At 42.3% G+C, this 20,082-nt stretch overlaps 1 protein-coding gene across 2 annotated transcripts in view; it reads left to right on the forward strand.

Moving 5' to 3' along the window:
* The window catches only part of vgll4b (vestigial-like family member 4b), a 43,569-nt gene that overhangs the window by 17,649 nt on the left and 5,838 nt on the right, over nt 1-20,082 (forward strand). Inside the window, exons 1-2 of one of the 2 annotated variants that reach the window (XM_030091432.1) lie at nt 3,779-4,766; nt 10,966-11,206. In XM_030091432.1, coding sequence (XP_029947292.1) covers nt 4,685-4,766; nt 10,966-11,206 — 323 coding nt within the window. In that variant the 5' untranslated portion in view covers nt 3,779-4,684. Of the gene's footprint in view, nt 1-3,778; nt 4,767-10,965; nt 11,207-20,082 lie in introns of those variants that run through there. The other variant, XM_030091433.1, reaches the window with a different exon arrangement.

The following is a 20,082-nucleotide window of genomic DNA, read 5'->3' on the forward strand; positions in this document are numbered from 1 at the left end:
CCTTTTGGGACAATATTTGCATCACCCTTTGTCACTGTACGCATCGTTTGCATGTTTCTGCTGTCAGAGCTCAATATGCAAAGTGAGTTCACTATTCTTCTGTCTACCGGTTCCTGCGGGCCATTGTGAGGCGCCTCAATCACGGCTCCCGACACTGTACGATCGTATAAGTATGCTCACTTGTTGCGCACCTCATTTCTTTTTAGATTTAAAAAAAATCTCATCAACTGCCTGGGGACTTTTGAACAGGAACAAGGAACACCTTCCTTTTTCTGTTAGTGACGTTCACAAAAACATTCAGCAAATATTGGATGATTGCTCATGAAAGGCCCCAACAGGTTATCGTTCCCACTTAAACAATGAAATATATGTACACCTGCTAGACGTTGTGTTCAGGTAAGAATCAGTATATCTGCTGGCCTTAAAGCTGAGAGGCAGATTGATCTGTATTTCTGCAGCAGTGATATTCAAAATGCTTCACATTCACAGGCATAAACAGTAACACATGGGAAAAAAATTCTGTTCAGTTTTATTTATGTGGTGCCAGTGACAACAGAGTCATCTCATGGCACCGTTACCGAGAAAAAAAACCCCAAATCATTCCACATGAGCAAGAATAGGCCACAGTGGAAAGGAAAAACTCCCTTGGGAGAAACTTCTGCAGAGCCAGATGTGGAGGTAGTGGCTATTCTGATGTTCCAGTTGGGGTTAAGGGATGGCAAGAGAGAACAGGACAGAGACAGAGAGCATCATAACAAAGTCCAGGCAGAGATCCTGCAGGAAGGTACAGAGAGAGGAAATTAGAAAAAGAGCATGGATAAACCCAGAAAGATGCATATGTGAATGAAAAATACTCTAGTGGTGACAAATGAGAGTATGGAGAGTGAGGAAAGGAGATAAAACAAACAGCCCAAACCAGTGTGAACCTACAGCAGCTTAGCTAGAAAATGTCCACGGAGAACTGAGCCAGCTGTAACTATCAACTTTATCAAATATTAAGGTTTTAAGCATGTTCTTAAGAGTAGAAACTGTGTTAAACCTGCCCCCCCCCCCCCCCCCCCCCCAGAAAACAAACAAACAAACAAAACAAAAAAACAAACAAACTGATAGCTGGCCTCATTGTTAAAAGCTTTGCTTTAAAAACTAAATTCTATTCTAGATCTGATAGTAATATAGTCAAGACAAACAAAAATTAAAAAAAAAAATTTTTAATAGAGATTATCATGATTATCAGAAGAGTGCAAAGTGAAAATTAAAATGTTGAAGGCAGCAGCAAACTGAAAGGTATTGTTCAAAAGAGCAGCCGTACTGCAGATTTAAAGGAGTTTTGCACCAAATACTATTTGGCGCATAAAAACTGAAAAAAGGCCTCTGCTGTTTTGTTCTGACTCTGTGAACAGATGCACCGCCCCTTTCATTTTCTAAAGGTGTGCTTTACAAGTCTTTCCCCTTTGAATTTTGAATTCATGCAGCAGCTTTTTGACTCGTATACAGTGGAGTCGCTCAGTCCAGCAGCGGGCCAGAAGAAGAAAAACCTTAAGCTCCAAGCCTCATGCTTTGTTGGCGCTCTGCCTTGAGCTGCAGCCTTTGAGTGAGTTGTAACTTGCAGAAGCAGCTGTAGTGGTCGCGGCTGAATGGACTCTCTGTCTGAACCAAGCCTTTTTGTGCATGAAACTGGAAACAATGGCCGTCCAATGAGACAAGGACCATGTTCCTTAGCTCTGAGCCACCGTTGGGGGGGGGGGGGGGGACAGGGAGGCGGGGACGAAGGGAGGAAGGCTTTTGTGTTTATATGTGTATACAAAAAAGAAATGGGGGGGGGGGTGTTCGAACTGAAGCGTGTTTGTGAAGCAGGATGCAGTGGGTGTATTGAGTGTGTTTACATGGATACACACTGTGCTGTTTGTACGTTGTGGAGACGGGAGTAAGGTTTTGTGTGATAGTCTGCTCTGAACAGCTACAAGTTAAGAAAGTCTGACTGAATTCTTCTGACGTCACGGAAACAACCATAAAATCTGAATTATTGTTAGATTACAAATATGAATAATCATTATATTGGCCAGGATGTTTAGATTTTTCAGATATCTTTGATTGTTCGATTTTGTTTCTACTTGTTGTGTTTTGTTTCTACTTGTTTGTCATTTGAAATCTTACAGAGCCTAAAATCACAATCAAACGCATCATTGGAAGTTTTTTTTTAATGGTTTTACGTTGTTTTACTAAGCTTTGACTAGAAAGTGCTGCTGATTTCATTTGACTGATTGGGATTTAAAGTGTTTTATTTGACTGTCACTTTTGTTTCCAGGCCCTTGTGTTTGCAGGTATGTGTCACACGAAAACATGCTCATGAGCAATGTGTGTTTGTGTGTAAACTCATTCTCTGCAGCACCGCCACGCCCTGATGACTGCACTATAAGTTCAGATATTTACAGGGAGTTTCCTTCTGCTGTTCCACAAACAGCATGCAATGCCAGGATATGAAACTTTGTTCATCAGTCATAACAAATCTCTTCTCCCTCCTTTTTAATCCCACTCTGCTGGATTTTTCCAATAAGCTGTAGCGCACCTCAGACACCAGGGGGCAGTAGAGGATTGATATAAAAGTGAAATGATGCCTCTGCTCCAAAAAAATTCATGTAGTTTGTTATAAGAAAGTTTCCGACCAATTAACAATGTCTCCATCCATTTTACTATTATTTTCTCATCTTTTGCAATTGTAATATGCATGTTATTGAATCTAACATGTTAACATTTTCATGCCGTTGCATTTCCTTTAGGTCAGTGCTGTAAAATGTGGAGGATTGAAAATTGAACCCTGGTGTTCTCTGTTGAGACATGGGAAATAATGTATTAATCTTAAAACACACACACCAATATGTACATAAACTTTTTCATAAGCAGGAATTAGATAAAGTTAGTTTTCTTTCTTTCTGTGTCATTGATTGATATATTTTTTTTCATTCCCCTTCCATTTTTTATATTCTTCTGGTGCCACTCCCTTAGAAACAACTTTATAAAATGACTTGTGAACATTTAATAGCCTCTAAAATTCCCATATTGCTACCATGCATGTTTATTACAATGATGTAATGGTATTACGGCAATTTATGGGGACTTTGATACATTGTTAATTATTTATTAATATAATAATGGGTTTCCAATTCCTAAAATTTGTGGAACTACCTAAAATATGTATGGGGGCCACAAAGGATGAGGATGAGGGGATGAAAATTGTGCTGTCACTCTGTACCACACCCTCAAAGGGGGGAAAATGTGAAAAAGTTAAATAGAACTGAACTCTATAGAAGTTGGGTGTCTTCAACTAATCCCCAAACTTTTAAACGAGACCTGGATTCTTTTAAAGAAAACTCGAACCTATCTTTCATTGGACTTTAACTCTTCAAGTGACACCTTTATTGAATCTCATTGTCTATTATCAGACATACGCCCTTTTTAGGATGCGCCTCAGTCAAATGTAGGACAGTTGTTATGCAAATAAAACAATAAATAGCAGGACTGATGCAATGAAAAATATGATGCCAATCATTTATCTAAGGAGACTTTTGTTGCATTTCAAACATTTTAAGTTTCAAAATTGTGATGTATGCTGTTCCAACAGACATAATTATATATAAAAATAAATGTATGTAGGGGGTGAAATTGGCAAAGATTTCAATGAGTGGTTCAGTAAATGGGGGTGTTGGATCATCTGGTGTAGTGGATCACCTTTCCATTTCAGTGTCAAAGGTTCAATCCCACATCTCCTATTGTCCATATGCTGAAATGATAATATCAAACCCCAGACTTCTCCAGTGGATGGCAGCCATCACCATGAATGTGTGAATGACTGTTGACCCTATATGGAAACACTTTAACAATGCACACACTTTTGAAAATAATAACAGTGACAATAAACCTGGATCCTTGGAGCCTTTAAACAGACGAATTCCTCAAATGTGCTTTGACCAGCATGTTAAAGGGCCATAACAACACTGCAGGGAGTGAGATGATGTGATTTTGTTGGGAGTCACCTCCTCCTCTTTAACGACACATGTCACTCCCTTGTCATTCCCTTGCCCATGCCTGGCTGCAGGGACTTTAAGTGGGTCAAACATCTCTGGCATGTTTGCCACGTTTCCCCTCAAAAAAAAATCTGCAGTTCTTAGAACCCGATCGCGCTGTGTGATCTCTGGGTTTATAGCACGAGGGTTTCTGTGCGGATGTGCTCGGAGAGGCTGATCTTGTGCGTAAAACACGCGTGATATTTGAGGCGCTCCGGGGATTTGTGGAGCATGCCCAGTGCGCGCCTCCGGAGGGAGAGCGCGGGTGCGTGCGTGCGTGCGTGCGGGGAGGCGCGCGCGGCTGCAGGCAGCGGAGGAGTCATACCAAGCATAGCCTGCGTGTCAGTGCAGTCGACTTACAGCTGGCTGTGAGGACAACTGACGCTTTCTTTTCATTTTTTGCTCCGCATCCGCCGCTTTTACTCACTGAAAAGAAAAGTAAAACTTTTGAAAACCAACAGCGAGGTCACTCTCCGTGTGCGTTACTATTATTATTCAGTAAAGTTGGAGGCTGGGCCTTTAGCTTTTTGACCGAGGAGAGAGAGAGAGAGAGAAAGAGAAAAGCTGGTCTCTCCTTTTTTTCTATTTTTTTGAGAAAAAAAAATAATACATAAGCTCGATAAATGCTACTAACGAAAATGGACCTGTTGAACTACCAATACTTGGACAAGATGAACAACAACATCGGCATCCTCTGCTACGAAGGTAAAAAAAAATCGGAGTTTGTGGGCGTTTTTTAAGGCTTGTTTATAAAAAAAAAAAAAAAAAAACTGCTACGCTGCCAGTTCACGTTAGCGACGAAGTTTCATCTAAAAGTTATGGTTTACCTTTCTGTTTGACAGTCGCGAGCTCAGATAAAAGTCACTATTAATAAAAAAAAAAAGTTAGAGTAGTAGTTACTGCTGTTTTAAGTTCTCCTTACGTTTTTTACGTGGCTACGTAGTGAGCGTCCGTCGTGCGTAGCTTCTGGCTATCTCATTAAACTTTTATTTAAATCCCTTTCTGTGTTATTGTCTGCAGCAGCAACGCTTGTTTGAATAGTATTTGAGTGATGTGCGCACTGCGATGGCTCTCCTGTGACTGACTCACTGTATTACTGGTCCTGCTGCTGTTTCTCCTGTTGATAGTTAAATGTCTGGCTTTCACATGAGTCACGTTTTGCGGTATTGTTTCCCCCCTAATCATGCCAGAAATTGCACTATTGTAGATGATCCCTTTTTCCCCTGTGGATTGCAAGCTATTTCTGGCACTTGCAGTTTGGGATTTCAGGTTATGTCACGAAAGCACACAGTTTTCCATAACCTTGGTGGAGTTTGGAGTCCTGCAGCTCCTCATGTCCTCTCTCTGTGGCGTGTGTGGAGTTCCAACACCATCCACTCTGTTTCCAAGTGTTTTCTCCATACTGCAACCCCCAGGATGAGATCCAGTGATGAGAAATATGGTTTTTCCTCTGTGTAATCTGAGTTATCCATCATCATTCCTTCAGCAGTAAAGACACATGGACTGGACCTGGCAGCTTTGCTGGTTGTGTCCAGGTCCAAATCATGACTGGGTCCATCTACTAGGAGGATGTATGTGAATTATGACTGCTTAATTTGAAGGAAAACTTCAATTTTGCTCTGTCAACATGCATGCATTTCTTCTTCTTGATTATTTATTTATTTAGTTATACATACATTTATGTGCCGCATTACCCAAGAACACAATCATTTCTGAATTAAATAGGCGTGGGTTGTTAGGATGTGAAAAAAGTATTTGATGCTGAAGAGTATTTTACCACTATCTTCTTTACTCTTTTGCAAAATACAGAAATGACCCACAGATAGTGTCTCCTGCCTTCACATAATCTATAATCTACTTGGAATATCTCTCCTCTTTAAAGCCATGTGACTGAAAACAATTTTTGTGATTTTGCAGAGAGGAGTACAGAGGCACATGATAAGAAGTTATCTTCTTATGAAACTTTTCTACAGGGAACAGAAGGGGAAAAAAGATGCTTGTGTGTGGTTTGGCATGTGATAAAGGCCCCTTGTCAACAGTGTGTTTTTATGATTCTAATGCAGCTTTGTGGGGAAAGAAGTGTTGGCTTGCAGTAATTCCTGTTTGGCAAATTGCAGGTGAAATGCTTTGCTCCGGGATAAGTGAGTTGTCAAGTTTTGCTAAGTAATCTGGTTGCACATGTTGTTGTGCAACTTCAGTGAGTGTTCATTGTGAGTGTTCATTGTGGCCTGCCTCTTGTGCTGGGAGTGATGCTGTGTTACCTCAACGCTTCATCCGTCTCAGATTTCATCTCTTCTGTTTCTATAAAAATAATCACAGGAGTGAGTAACAAAGAGACTTTTGTGCTTGTATACCCACGGGTTGTCTCTTTTACACCCTGGATCTAAAACTAATGGGTCTGGAAACATACCTCTACAGGATTAGTCTGAATATTTGTTTCCGTGTGTGATTTTTTTTTTTCTTCTTCCTTTTAGCTGACTGAGCTAAAATCTGACTCCATCATGTGCCTCATGATAACAGAGATAAAAGAACCAGGGAGAAAAAAAGCCCTCCAGTAGAAAGAGTTTAAGAAAAGCCCCTCATGTTCAAACATGTTGAGCCAAGAAAGGGCTGAAAGGGCTTTGTGATGTTATGGGTGCCCTGACTTGTTATTATATGAAAGAGCAGACGAATTCATTTCCTAGCAAACACACATGCGTGCTGGTACTGGTACGCTGTCCTCGGAGGTTCATTTCTTTTGTGCTTCTATCCCACTGCTTGTCATGATGGAAATTTAATAGCAACTGCAGATGTGCTGCTAGTTATCTCACTCACTGTGTCTGTACCCCCTCCCCCCCTCTCAAAGTGCTGGGTGTGTTCATATATGACCTGGTTCATAAACACCTTTCTGAAGGGTTTAGATCAGGGGTGTCAAATATAAGGCCCGTGGGCCAAAACTGGCCCTCAAGAGACTCTAATCCAGGCTGCCAAACCACTAAGCAAATTGTAAAAATGTCAAACTAATTTCTGTAGAGTAGCAAACAGCACGATGCTGATTAAGCAACAGCCATACAAGAAGCTATTTTTTGATAAGTTATTGTATTTCGCACCAGAAGAAATCACTAAAAATTTGAATTATGTCAAAATTGGAGTAATTTTCTGTTGTAATTGTTGACATTTCATCAAGTATACTCTGCGTCACAACTGAGAAAAGCTTTGAAGTTTATATTCAAATGTTATTATGGCCCCATATACCAGTCTGACCCAGTAAAGATGACATTGAGTTCTATGAACTAACCCACTTCCGAAGGTTTGAATTCTACTGAGTAATGCAATATTGAATTTATGTCTTCAAGCTCAAATGTCAATAAACAAAGGTTTTCATTTTAACATTGATCTTATTCACTTAGCCAATATTCATGTAAACATCTAAAATCTAATTTCAATGTTACTGAGCTGTGGTAAATCAACAGATCGCCTTGGTCTGTAATCAGGTTATGAAAATATGGATTCTGACCTTAAATCTAATAATTATATCTGGTTAGCAGATGATAAGCAACATTTTCCTGGAGTGGTTCTTCTTTCCTGAATCGCCGAGTCTCCTCAATTCTCGGTCCAGAGAGTTTACATTTTGTAGTTATGACTGGATTGGTGTCGGTCAACTTTGCAATTTTATGCTAAGTGATAAATTGTGCTCAACTGTATTTCAGTAACTCACCACCAATAATAACATCATATGTTGTGTTTGGCCTTGACGTGCTGGCAGCCGGTGCTTCTGGTGCTAGGTTACAGAGCAGCACAGATCCAAACCATGCTTTCAGACTGGAATGAAGAACACGACTGTCAATTTCTTGCTTTTTCCTGCAAAGGCAAATTAATATGTCATCTCGTCACAATAATAACATGTAATTCTGAACTTCCTACGTGTGCAACATCGAGAAACACTTGCTAACTTTAGACTCCAATCTCCTGCAAAACCACGTCAACTGATTGCTCCCATTTAATTCCTCGTCTTTCTTTTCCCTGCAGGCATATTAAAGCTGTCAGTCCTTTTTATTATATTCATTTTTGGTGTTATTGAATTGCTCTGACACTTCATAAGTGTTTGAGCCTTTGTTGTTCTCTGTTCCTTCTGAGTCTTTGTTGATCTCCACCTACTTCTTTTCTGTGAAACTCCTTTTTAGTTGTTGTAGCAGTGCTGACCATCTATTTTTGCATTTGACTTAGACAAACTAAGGAGTAAAAAGTCAAAGCCATGTATTTTTGTCAGGCTAGCTCAATTTTCCTGCTGTTCTCTTGCTTCCTTTTTCTTTAAAAGATCAAACCAAAGTAACATCTGGTTTAAAAGTTCAGCTCAAACAGCCGTGAACTGCTTTGAAACAGTTTTTTTTTTTTTTTTTTTGCATGTCCTTTTAACTATTTAAAGAATAAAATCTCTTTGGACTTAAATGATGGAGTCAAACCCAGAGGGCCAAGTTCAGGTTACTGAGAAACTCAGCCAAAAATAACTACTTTGCTGTTTTGCAGACATGCTAGGACTCATCTCTCTTCAAGTATCAGAAGCTCTGGAAAGGACTGAGAGAGACGGAAATGGAGAGAGAGAGAAAGGGAGGAGAGAGAGAGGAGCGAGCGGGAGATCGCCCCAGTTCGTAATCCAATCTCATCCTGATTTCAAGCTGTTTGAAGTTCTATCAAGAGAAATAGGCTTTGATCATGTGGACCTAATGAACTGAGAGAGCAGAGAGGGGAAAGAGAGTTGAGTTCACTTCTGTGTTGCTGCCCGCTTTCCACTGATTCTCCACTGAAAAAAAGACCAGACTTATATTTTTGCAGTATGGCTGCTCTTTTTAAAAAAAATATTTCCTCATAAATACACAGAAAGCTGTTTGCTATCTTCTCAGATAGCCGTGCATGTTTTGTAAGCGATTGCTGTAGCATGTCTTCTACTTTTTTATCCCTCAACTGTCTTTCGATTTGATAGGAAATTGCAGAAAATTGCACAGATTGTTGTGATCCTGTGTAACATCCGTCCGTCCTTCCATCCGTCGTGTTCTGTGTTTGTGCTTTGCACACGTCACAGTCGGCAAGCGGAAATGAAACGCGGTGGTCAGAATGGGTTTGCCATTAGTGTCACAGGTAAATAATCAGCTGCGACTAAGAACCGCAGTCTTATTGTTACCTTTGAATAAGCTCTTCATGAGTCGTCTTCCACAGACGTGCCTCATCGCTCCGGCTCGCTTTCTACAGAATTGACAGTTATGTTGGCTGGAGTTAGTGTCAGAAGGAGGAAGCGTCCATCATTTTCTTTCCTATTTCACCCTGGCATTGAAAAGATTCACTGATCTTTTATATTAACATTTAAATGCAACATTGTGTGACAGTGTGTTAAACGCAACCTTGTGACAATCCAGTGAATCAACACGAACTTTTTCACCCTTAATAAAAGCCTTAACACATTGAAAAGGGTGAAGGTTAGTGTCAGTCGTGGAGCTATACATCGTTTTCTTTCACATTTGAATGTTTAATCTTCTTCTTTCAACATCAACAAAAACTTTGAAAGCGTAGATTTTGTTCTTGAGCTGCAATTGGTTTTCAGTTTGCGTGCTTGGCCGACAGCAGTGCATGTTGTTGTGCAGGTTGAGCCCGGAGTAGAAGTTGGGTCAATAGTGTTTGACTCCATACGGTCAAATGTCTTACTTGTTTGCCGGGGGATAACACTCACAGATTCACCCTTTTGTTTGAGCGCTCCGCTCACTGATAAGCTATTATGCGTCCTGGACGCTGATTGGACGGCGCGGTGTCACAGTCTCCTGTCCTTTATTGCCGTCCCTCTGCCCTGCCAAAAACAATGTCGTCAGCCTTGTTGCCATGGTGCGCGGCAGGGCGAGCAGGAACATGCCGGAGCGAGGCCGAGCCGGAGCTGCTACTGTGGTTCACAGGTTATACTCCAACTGAACATAGATGGAGAAACGGTGCACCGACTGCCAATTTATTACTATTTTCTCTCTGTTTCTATGTGTGCATGCTGAGTGAGGATCTAATCCACTGCTACCCAGCACCAGTGTGGGCTGTAATTTGATTTTGCTGCTTCAAGAGATAATCGATGCTTAATTTGTGATAAATTAAAACTGAATCAACCAATTAGTGTCCAGCCCATTCACTGTTTTGTTATTAGTATGGGAGTGGCTGAGAGACAGAGAGAAAATAGAGAAAACTGTGAGCAAGAGGAGGTGTTTTAGTCCAGACTTTTTGTTTTGTTTGGGAAAGTCAGACAGATACATGAAGCCGGAGCAGTGGAAAGTCCCCGCGCTGAGACCCAGCCAGTGGTAGTTTTCCCCGATTCTCCCCCGTGCTCGGCTCCCACTCACCACTCTGTAGGCTCTCTGTCCCGGGACGAGACTACAGAGAGAGAAATAATTCACACCACACACACACACACACACACACACACACACACACACACACACAGGCACACACAATCCATCCACAGCTATGTCTTCCAAAACATTCCTGACCAGATCCTCCTCTGCTCATGCCAGAGGTTTATGCCTCTCTCAGCAAACTGTATAAGTCAACAAAATCCACTCTGTGAGCCGATGTACAGTAAAACACTGTGATGAAGTTGATTTTGTGGTTAGCTTGTTCAAATGGAAACGCAATAGTGGTGTCTCACTGAAAGATACTATGATTTGGGGTGATTCAAATTTGTGTTATGGATCGGCTGAGCATGTGAGTCGACTGCAACAGCACAACTGTCAGCCATTTTTTTAAAAGGCCAAGAGTGTTGTCAGCTGTTTTGGCCGCATAATGATTATTGCAGAGTGTCTTTTCTGCATTGTGCTGCTGGTTTCTGCAACTCTATTGCCTCTCTGAGCTCCGCCAAAGGAGGAAGTCCACCTGATCTCGCTTTCTTATTTCATCCCAGGTGAAGCAGCTTTAAGAGGAGACCCCAGACTCCAGTCGCTGTCCCTGTCGTCGTCCTCCTCGTCCTCGTCCTCCTCCTCTTCGTCGTCGTCCTCCTCCTCATCCTCCTCCATCTCCAGCCACAGGACTGGCCCTCCTCCCATCAGCCCCACTAAGAGGAAGCTAAGCGGCGACCAGGTCGACAGCGACATGGACGACAATGAGCACGTGGCGAAGATGAGCCGACTGTTCGCTGCACAGCTGTAAGTTGATACAAGAAATTTCACCAGAAAGCCTCTAGAACGTTTGGAAAACAGTCCGACTCTGTGCAGATGGGGAGGGGAAATGCAACTTCATTTTTACTTTAACGCTTTTGTATTTTGTGTCTTTGCTAATCAAACACACAGAAAGAATCTCTCCTCTGAAGTTTTGCACACTAATTAAAAAAAAAAAAAAACTTCCCGAGTCTTATTTTTATTCTTTTTTTTTTTTTCCTGCCTGGGAGCGTTGCGCTCCACCACGTGTGAAGCTGTGCATATTCCGGCCTTCTCAGAAGTCCCAGTTTGGACTCTTGGGTGTTATGCCAGGTTTAGCCGGCTCCGCGACGTTACACGCTCCTCGCAGCCGCAGATCACTGGAAGCTTGGAAACAGGGAGCATGTAACAGAAAGATTACTCACGCCTTCCCAACGTTCCCACATTCCCACTTCCAGAGATTCCAGAGATTCTGGAGGGCTGGTTGGTGGTGAAAGACTGGCGGGGCTCGGGGTAGTGGAGTCAGACTCATAACTGAGTCAGTCATGGGACTCCAGCCATAGCTATTTATTACAGACTGAGTCCAGAAGGTGTTAGGCGGAGCTCTGCGGTCCGACATGCATGCTCGTTCAATAATGTCCAGATGCTCAAAGTAAAAGTAACATTGATATTAACGAATTCCCTGTTTTGTAAGGTTTTTACACAAGTTAAAAGGAAAAAATAAAGATAATCCCCAAAATCCCCATGAAGGACAGTCATATTGATGGTTTCTCTGTTCTGTGTTGACAACTTCAGAATGTCAGTAAGACCAGAGCTGTTTCCTCATTGCTAATAAACACTGCTTATTTTCAGCTGGTCACTATAATCTCACCATGTTGCAGAGATCACATTCAAAAGGTGTTTTTCTGGTGTCCTTTTCGGTCTTTTCACATTTTTTGAAACCCTTTTTTTTTGTGTGTTTTGGGGCAAAACTGAACTAATGAATACACATCCAGACTAGCTTTTGTATGTGTTGTTGTGTTCATGTTTTTTTGCCTGCAATCGAGATGCTCCCAAAAATCTTCTCAGAGGCAAACTAAGTGAAAACTGCAATGATCTGTATGAAAGATGAAGCCAGACAAAAATATTCAAATGAGGTACAGATAGGCTAAAACCTGCTGACGTGCAGTAAATGAGTATTTGTTCTTCAGGACTTCGCACCTCTCCCTACCTGCTTGGTTTAATGAAACTAAACCGAAGGAACATTTAACATGTGGTGTCATCTGCGTATGTTGTAATAATGAGGAAGAGTCTCTGCTTTAGCAGGAACCATAAAAAAAATGACGTTTTAGTTGCATGTGTGACTTTAAAGACATTCTAAGACAGATTTCTTGTTGCACAGGAGTAGGGGTCATTGTTCTGTGGTCTTGTGATCATTGTGCTCCCTTAGCAGAGGATTAGCTTGTGCATTTGGACATTTGTGCCGAGTCATCCTGCTCTCTGTTATGGATGTGCCAGTGGTGGGAGAACTGACCTTATATTCTCCAATAAATCCATCCTTCCCTCTCCGTCCTGATGTCTCAATTGCTTTCGGCTCCTTGCAGGACATTATATAAGCACTGTGCGGTTAATTTCTGCATGCATTGATAAGCAGATTCTCCCACTTGTGTGTCACAAGTTGAACTTTTTATTGTGAGCCAGTTTGCCAGAGTACAACAGGACTTATTGTCATCTCAGTTCTCAGTTTGTGTCTCAGCTCCTCCGAGCAACCACTTAGTTTCATGTAAAAGTGTGTGTGAAGTTTGAGGCCTTTCAGACTGCTCATTGTACCATGATCATTTCCCAGACATAAGCCATAATCCCTTTATTTAATCTCCGTTTTAATCATGACCTTGAAGTCATTTGACTCCTGGTGTTGTGGGTTAATTTCCACTCAACTACAGTCAATTGCTGGTTGACATGCTGCAACTTCAAGACAAATTTAAGGTTTTGTAATTCTCAAGGATGTACCTTTTTCATTATGGAGACGTCAGCCACTCTGAGCCATCTTCAATGTTTCTTTATTTAGCAGCTTAAGTTTTAGCTTCTGAGGGCATTTTTGTCTTTGTCAGAGGTAAATAAGGAGCTGAGACCTGCAGTGGAAGTTCTCTGACAAGTTTCCTGCTCGTGATTAAAGTCGAGGATGATGGAATGCAGAACATCGTTTTTCAAACGATGGCTATGTAAATATAAAGCTCGGGCTTGTCTCCACAGATACAGTGATCAGGCTCCATTTGAAAATGACGGACATGCCTATTGTGGAACAGCCAGAGAGAACTAGAAACACACATGTTCACATGTGCACAGATTGTATGTCTCCTCTGTTGTGTTTTGCTGGCTGCTTCTGTGTGTGTGTGTGAGACTGCTTTCTCTTTGTCTGCACTGGTTGCTCTGCTCAGTGTCCACCATCCCTGTATATGTGGAGGCTTTTGTGTTCATTCTCCTCTTTTCTGAAAACTTTTCCCTCCACTTGGCCTGACTGGCACTTTCCCTGCTCTGACTCCATCAGACCCGAATGCTGTTTTTGTGGTGGAGCTGCCCGTCGCTGGCCTTCTTTTGTCTGCAGTTTCAGTCATAATTTCGCGGAGTGTTGACACAGGCGGACACCTGACACCCCGACATGTGGGCGGGGCCATGACGGAGGACGCTCAGTTTTCTGTCTCCGTCCAATCACAAGCTGTAGTCGACGATGGGGGGAGAAAGGAAACTCTCTGAACCGACTCAAGCTTGTTTTTTTTTTTCTTCCTCTTAACGCAACAAGATTGCCTTTTAAAAGTGAATGGATTTTGCCGTCGAGCTGCTGCTGAAGCCACTGTTTGTCACTAATGCAGCCGAGACACGTTTCAGCCATTGTCATAAAATTGAAAATTAAACAGCAGCAGTCTCAGTCGTGGGCAGATACACACTCTGTATGTATTCTGTGTTTGTGCAGGTATGCACATGTGTCGCAGTGTGTGTTGTTTGTACATGCATGTGTGCACTCCCATCTGTGTGTGTGTGTGTGTGTGTGTGTGTGTGTGTGTGTGTGTGTGTGTGTGTCTGTGTGTGTGTGTGTGAGCGCGCTGGGTGAGGTCAGACAGCAGAGGCTACTTTCTGGTTTTCTCTGAGGAGTAGGAGGAGTCTTGAACAAAGAAGCCTTATCCTGTCCACTGGAGCCTGCGGGCTGGAAGCATGCCGCTGCCTGCCTGCCTGCCTGCCTGCCTGCCTGCCTGCCTGCCTGCTGGTTGTCGACCCGCCAGTAAAACAGTCCTCTTACTCAGCTGTTTCAAGTCTTTACGAAGTAACGAGCAGTGACAGAGACAGATTTTTCATGTTGTTTGTGATTTAGAAATATTTACAACTTGGCTACATTGAAAAGTAGAAATTACTAGACTACAATTCTGTCTCTTGATGCTCCATTTGATGTGTTTTGTAAAAGAAAACTTAATTACTAAGTGAACTTGAACAAAGGATTTCTTACAGTCCTTATTAGTTGTAGATGTGAATAGAAATTTTTTATTTTATTTGTCATACCTTGTAAGCCTCAATCTGAAGTTGTATTTAATCCTCTGTTATCCTCAACTGTAATTCTGTGCCGGCAAAATGTGAAATCCAAGTAAATGAAGTAGCAAAGCACTGGAAGTGCAGCTGCTTTCTACTGGGAACTTCATCACCAAGTTGTTCTCATGAAAGTTTCTCTAGAGGCCAAATGGGGAGAAAATAATTGTGTGTGTGTGTGTGTGTGTGTGTGTGTGTGTGTGTGTGTGTGTGTGTGTGTGTGTGTGTGTGTGTGTGTGTGTGTGTGTGTGTGTGTGTGTGTGTGCGGAGGCTGGTGAAGTCATTGTTACCCTCTTGTTTTACATGAGACTATTTATGTAGCGAGTTTGTGAGGAAAGAAGGGAGACATGTGGTGGTGTGTGTGTGTGTTTGTGCACACACACGCACACACACACACACACACACACACACACACACACACACACACACACACACACACACACACACACACACACAGTTAGTTGTGTTTGCCTTGCTGTGGTTGTTCCCATATCCGATTGATCCAGGCTTCGATAAAAAAGATTTTCTTCAGTTGTCTTCCTCTGCAGTCAGATGTCTGAAAGTTTCAATGATGCCATGTTGAAAGTCGTGTCAAAATGTCCCTGATTTATTAGGTACCAAGCAAAATTATACTTTCATAATTAAACTCCTTGTATGAAAACATGTTTATTATTGTGAAATGATGAGCTTGTCCTTAATAATGTTAAAAAACAAAACAAAACAAAAGAAACGTGTATGCCTGGACTGGACAGTGTGACCTTTAAGGAAATGTTTGTATTGTGTGTGTGTGTGTGATACTGTATATATTGTGGTTTTCTTCCTAGTTCTTGTTGTAACTTGTGGTCAAGCCCCCCCCCCCTTTTTGTTGCTCCGGTCGTCTTCTCCCTACAGCCTGATTCTTCCCAGATGTTTCCTGTGTGTGTATCTCGCTGTCTCTCCCTCTCTGTCTCTGTCTCTCTCTCTTTCTCCTCTCTTAAAGGAGTAGGACATGAATCTCTGCCAAACCACAAGATTTGTGGGGAGGTTTTCTCCGAAGACTTTGGAGCACAATTGTGAGAAAAAGCCGAGAACTTTTATAGCTCCTGTGTATTCGCCTCAGAGTAAAATATAGCAAACTCCCAGTCCCCTATAGAACTAAACTTGGCTCACTTCTCAAAACTAACCCATATTTTAAAGTCCTTGGTTGCAGAGGTTGTGTTAGTGTTGATTGTTGGGACGTGTGTGTGTGTGTGTGTGTGTGTGTGTGGGGGGGGGGTTAAAACTTCTAATCGCAAAAATAAAATCTTGTTTTATATGTATATAATTGTCTCTTTCTGAGCCAGTTACAACAAATTACAAGTTCTCCGATTTTAGAAGTGCGCAGACGTTGAACAGCTTTTTTCCCTTTTCGAGTCATTTTAACACATGATCACAGCAACGATCTGAAAGTTGAGGTCAGCCTGAAGACAGGGCCTCATGTGAATGGTTACTTTAAAGGCTGCACTTAATGATAGATCTGAGAAGTATGATATTGTAAAAGATATATGACTACGCCATTTATGTAATGAGGGATGGATTTGCCTAGTTTTAAATGGAGGGATCCTTCAGTGAGTGCCTACCGCAGCTACTACCACTAATACCAGGCTGCACGTAAACCCATATTCTAATAAAACAGAACCAAATAGATGTATGTAATTTTCCCACTTTGAAGAAAGTGTCATATTATTGCTTCTCTGCCTTGCCTGTGTGCATGAAGTCGTTCCTCTCTGCTGTGTTGACTAATTGGAAACTTAATGAAGATGAGATGATTGAGTGATTATTTTCCATTTTTTCTTCTGTCCCAGCCTACACGTTAGCTTATTTTCTTTTTCTTGATGAATGTTTTCTTGATGGACCCTCACTGGTTTCGGGAGAGTGGTTGTGAGAGGCGATGTTTTCTTTCAGCTCTGTAGCACCCACTAGTGGCAGGCTGCAGCATGCCAATAACTTTTACATGAATCGAACCCAAATCGGTTTGATCGACTAACATTTCGGGAGATTTCGATGTTAAAACTTTCATTGCGTTTTGGGGGGTTTATGGCCCAGAGCCACTGAACATGAATTAGAAAAAAAAAAAAAAAGCACCTACTCTTCACATGCGTGCCTACCATGGAGGTACTAATTAGTTCTTCTGCGCATGAATAGATAGAATTAACAGCAGTGTTTTCCTCCGTTGTCATGGCTCCCAGTCCAGATTCTCCTGGAACTTGATAGTTTGAGAGTTGACAGTCGCCGTGATAGTAATCCAACCATATCATCTGTTACTGTACTAAACATACTCCTCAATTTTATTGCTTCTAGCATATTGTGCTCTGTGCGTGCAAGTGTAGCTCCCACTAGTGGCCCAAAAAAATAAAAGTTACACCGTTTTTAGTGTTTACACTGTTTACACGTAAAATGGACATCGTTTTCAAAACGTTGTATCAATGCCAAACTTTTCTGAAACGAAAGTGCAAAAACTGTGTGTTTTCAGTTGAAATGTTGTGTAAACAGAGCCTTGGTGAAGTGGTCTATTTTTGGTATAGTTTCCAGAAGTTGATTTCATCATCAAGACAGTTTCATCAGACTACTTCGACTTGGAAATAATGACATTTGCTTGAATTCAGAAGGAGTGACAGTGAACTTAACATTCGCTTGAATAAAACTGATTTAATATAAGAATTTAAATTCAGAGCCATGGCTCACGTGTCTAAATATGAGCGTCCCTCCTCCTCCTCACTCCTTTGTGAAATGAGAATAACCTGTGTGTCCAGCCCATCCGCCTCACTTCTCTCCACAATCTCAACTGTTTTGTCGTCGTTATTGTCTTCCTGTCCCTCAGCCCACTGTAGTAGCCCTCAGTTTTAATGGGGGCACCCTGTCTGTCGCTCTGTTGGTTCTCATCCTCTCCTCCAGTCCCAGACCTGCCAGGCCCCCCCCCCCTTCAGCTACCCCCTCCCAGACCCACGTTAAGGTTTCATGTGTAGCTCCCGCCGTCCGCCCTTCCCATCCTCTCCATCTCTCCCCAGCTGCGACCTTAGCGATAATTGAGAGGTGAGTAAGAGAGACAAAAGCCCCGGGGTGGGTATTCAGTGCTTGATCCCTGGCATAAAATGCGGTCCGGGGTTTGGTGGGCAGTCAGGCGAGGGGAAGGCGGGGGCGGCGATGGACTCGACAGCTACAACCATTCATTGGTGGGATTTGTTGATCCCATTCGCTGGCTCCTGCGCCGGCCCCTCTTGTATGAGGATGTGGGCATGCCCGCTCCTTGGCAGTGATTAAAGTTTGGAACAACTTCCCCAACCTAATGGGAGACCCAGCTGCTAGGAGGGGACCAGAGAGCTTTGTTATCTGTTTGCCTTCAAGCTCTTCAAGCCATCCCTTATGTTCAAAGATAAAGTCAGAGTTACACTGCGGGACGTCTGCTTGGAGTGTTCCAGAGCTTACGTCTCCCATAGAAATAATTCAAACTACTTGCTGTGGCAAACGTCTGTATTTATTATGATCCTCGCTGAAGGGATTAACCTCTTAGTGCAGGTATTATTTTGACTGTTTTCTAAAGAATGAAACAGAATTCTTCCACAATGGGAAAACATGAAAGCTTGTTGGTGAGATGTCAGCCAGGGTTTATGCAAGCACTGCCAAGTCTCTCCCTCTTTAACCCTCAGGAAGTTTGCTGCAGATTGTGAGAGAAAGAGGGGAAAAACAGAAAGACAAAGAAAGAAAAAAGAGAGGGGGTCCCCGCTAATGTAAGCTCTCGGCACAAACGAAGGAAACTACCGACCTCGCTCTTTCTTGAAGTGGAGGTCCGGTCCATTCACAGGCAGCCCCCCCCCCTCGGCTCCCCCCTGTATTCTGTAGAGACTGTTTGTTTGTGGAGGACGGTGCTGTGGGCTCCAGATGCTTGACCCCGCAGTCAGGTTGCCTGGTCACACGGATCTACAACTGTTAGCCTCAACTTGATGTTTTGCATCCAAACAAACCTTGAAGGATTTCTGCACTTTTTCCCTCCAGTCTGGTGTGGGATGGAATCTATCTGCAACGTATGTGGCGGAGAGGCTAAAGACAAGATTAGTGTGTGTAATACATGTTCTTATACAGTTGTAGCGTAAATGTGGCGCAGAAGCCAGTTGAGTAAATCATGTTCCCTGAAACTGAGCCTGAGTTAGTTTGAGGAGAAGAGTGGAGCTGCAGAAACGAAGCCCAGACCACGTTTGACACAGCCGCCAGAAATAATTGCTACCTGTACAGTGGGCTTTATCAGGAACAAGCACTTAACTCTATCACACATCAAAGTGACTGTCACCAGAGCTGGGAGTAGAAGAAGAGGAAGAAAAAAAGGCAAATCTGTTTGGTTTAACTGTTATCTTTGCCTTTTCAGTGATTAGAGTATGAACTCATAGTTTGAAGCAAACAGGGTTTTCTTTGTGCTGTGAAGAATTCTTTTTGTTTGTACAAACTATCCTCGAATAAGTCTTTAAACATTTACTTCTGTTGCTAAAGAATCTACTAATACAGCTTAAAACTGAAAGGTACATTTCCTGTCATGAGTACTGATAACTTATTTAGCTTTCATCGTAGAGTTTGGTCGAATGATTCCATTTGCGTTTGAGTGAAAGCACAGCTTGTTACTGAGAGTTTTCCTCTGACGGCAGCGAGTGCAGCTGGCTACCATCGAGCTGAGAAGATAAAGCTGCTCCGCGGCAGTGAGGAAGCCACTCGAGAGCTTTGAACTCGCTGCCCATTTGTCCCCCTCCGCTGAGATAAGTTTGGAGCCTGTCCGCGTTGCGTCGGAAAATCTTCCTCCTTGCTAGCACAGTGTGTGAGGCTGTGTTTATACCCAGAGGTCTTATCAGGGTTTCCAGCAATCTGAGAAGTGAGGATGTGTGTTAGGTCAGTATTAATAGCCGTGGATTTGCTATTATTGTAGAGTCCCATTTAAAACCTTCTTTTAATTTAGGCTCGCTGCTCTTTTTGTCTTTCATGCTTCTCCCTAATAGGTTGCTTGGTTTTTATTAATCTGTGATCAGCTGCCAAAGATATTTTCTGTTTCAATTTATTCTACCATGTGTTTCAGAAACACTGAAAATACTTTTCCAGAAAGTGTCATTTTCCCCCATTTACATGGTAACAGAGTTACAGCGTTTCCAGAAAGTTCCACTTCGGGAGCCATTCTTTTTCTAGAAGCTGTTGCGCTGTTGTTGTGTAAATGTATACCCCAAACGTATACACAAAAGTTGTGTGTTGAAATCATTGCTTTGTAAATGAGCTCTTAGAGTCCTATGAAACCTAAAAGATGAAAACCTCGATCCTCTGAGAATATCCATGCGTGC

Source organism: Salarias fasciatus, chromosome 5 (genome assembly GCF_902148845.1).
Source record: "Salarias fasciatus chromosome 5, fSalaFa1.1, whole genome shotgun sequence".
NCBI lineage: Eukaryota > Metazoa > Chordata > Actinopteri > Blenniiformes > Blenniidae > Salarias > Salarias fasciatus.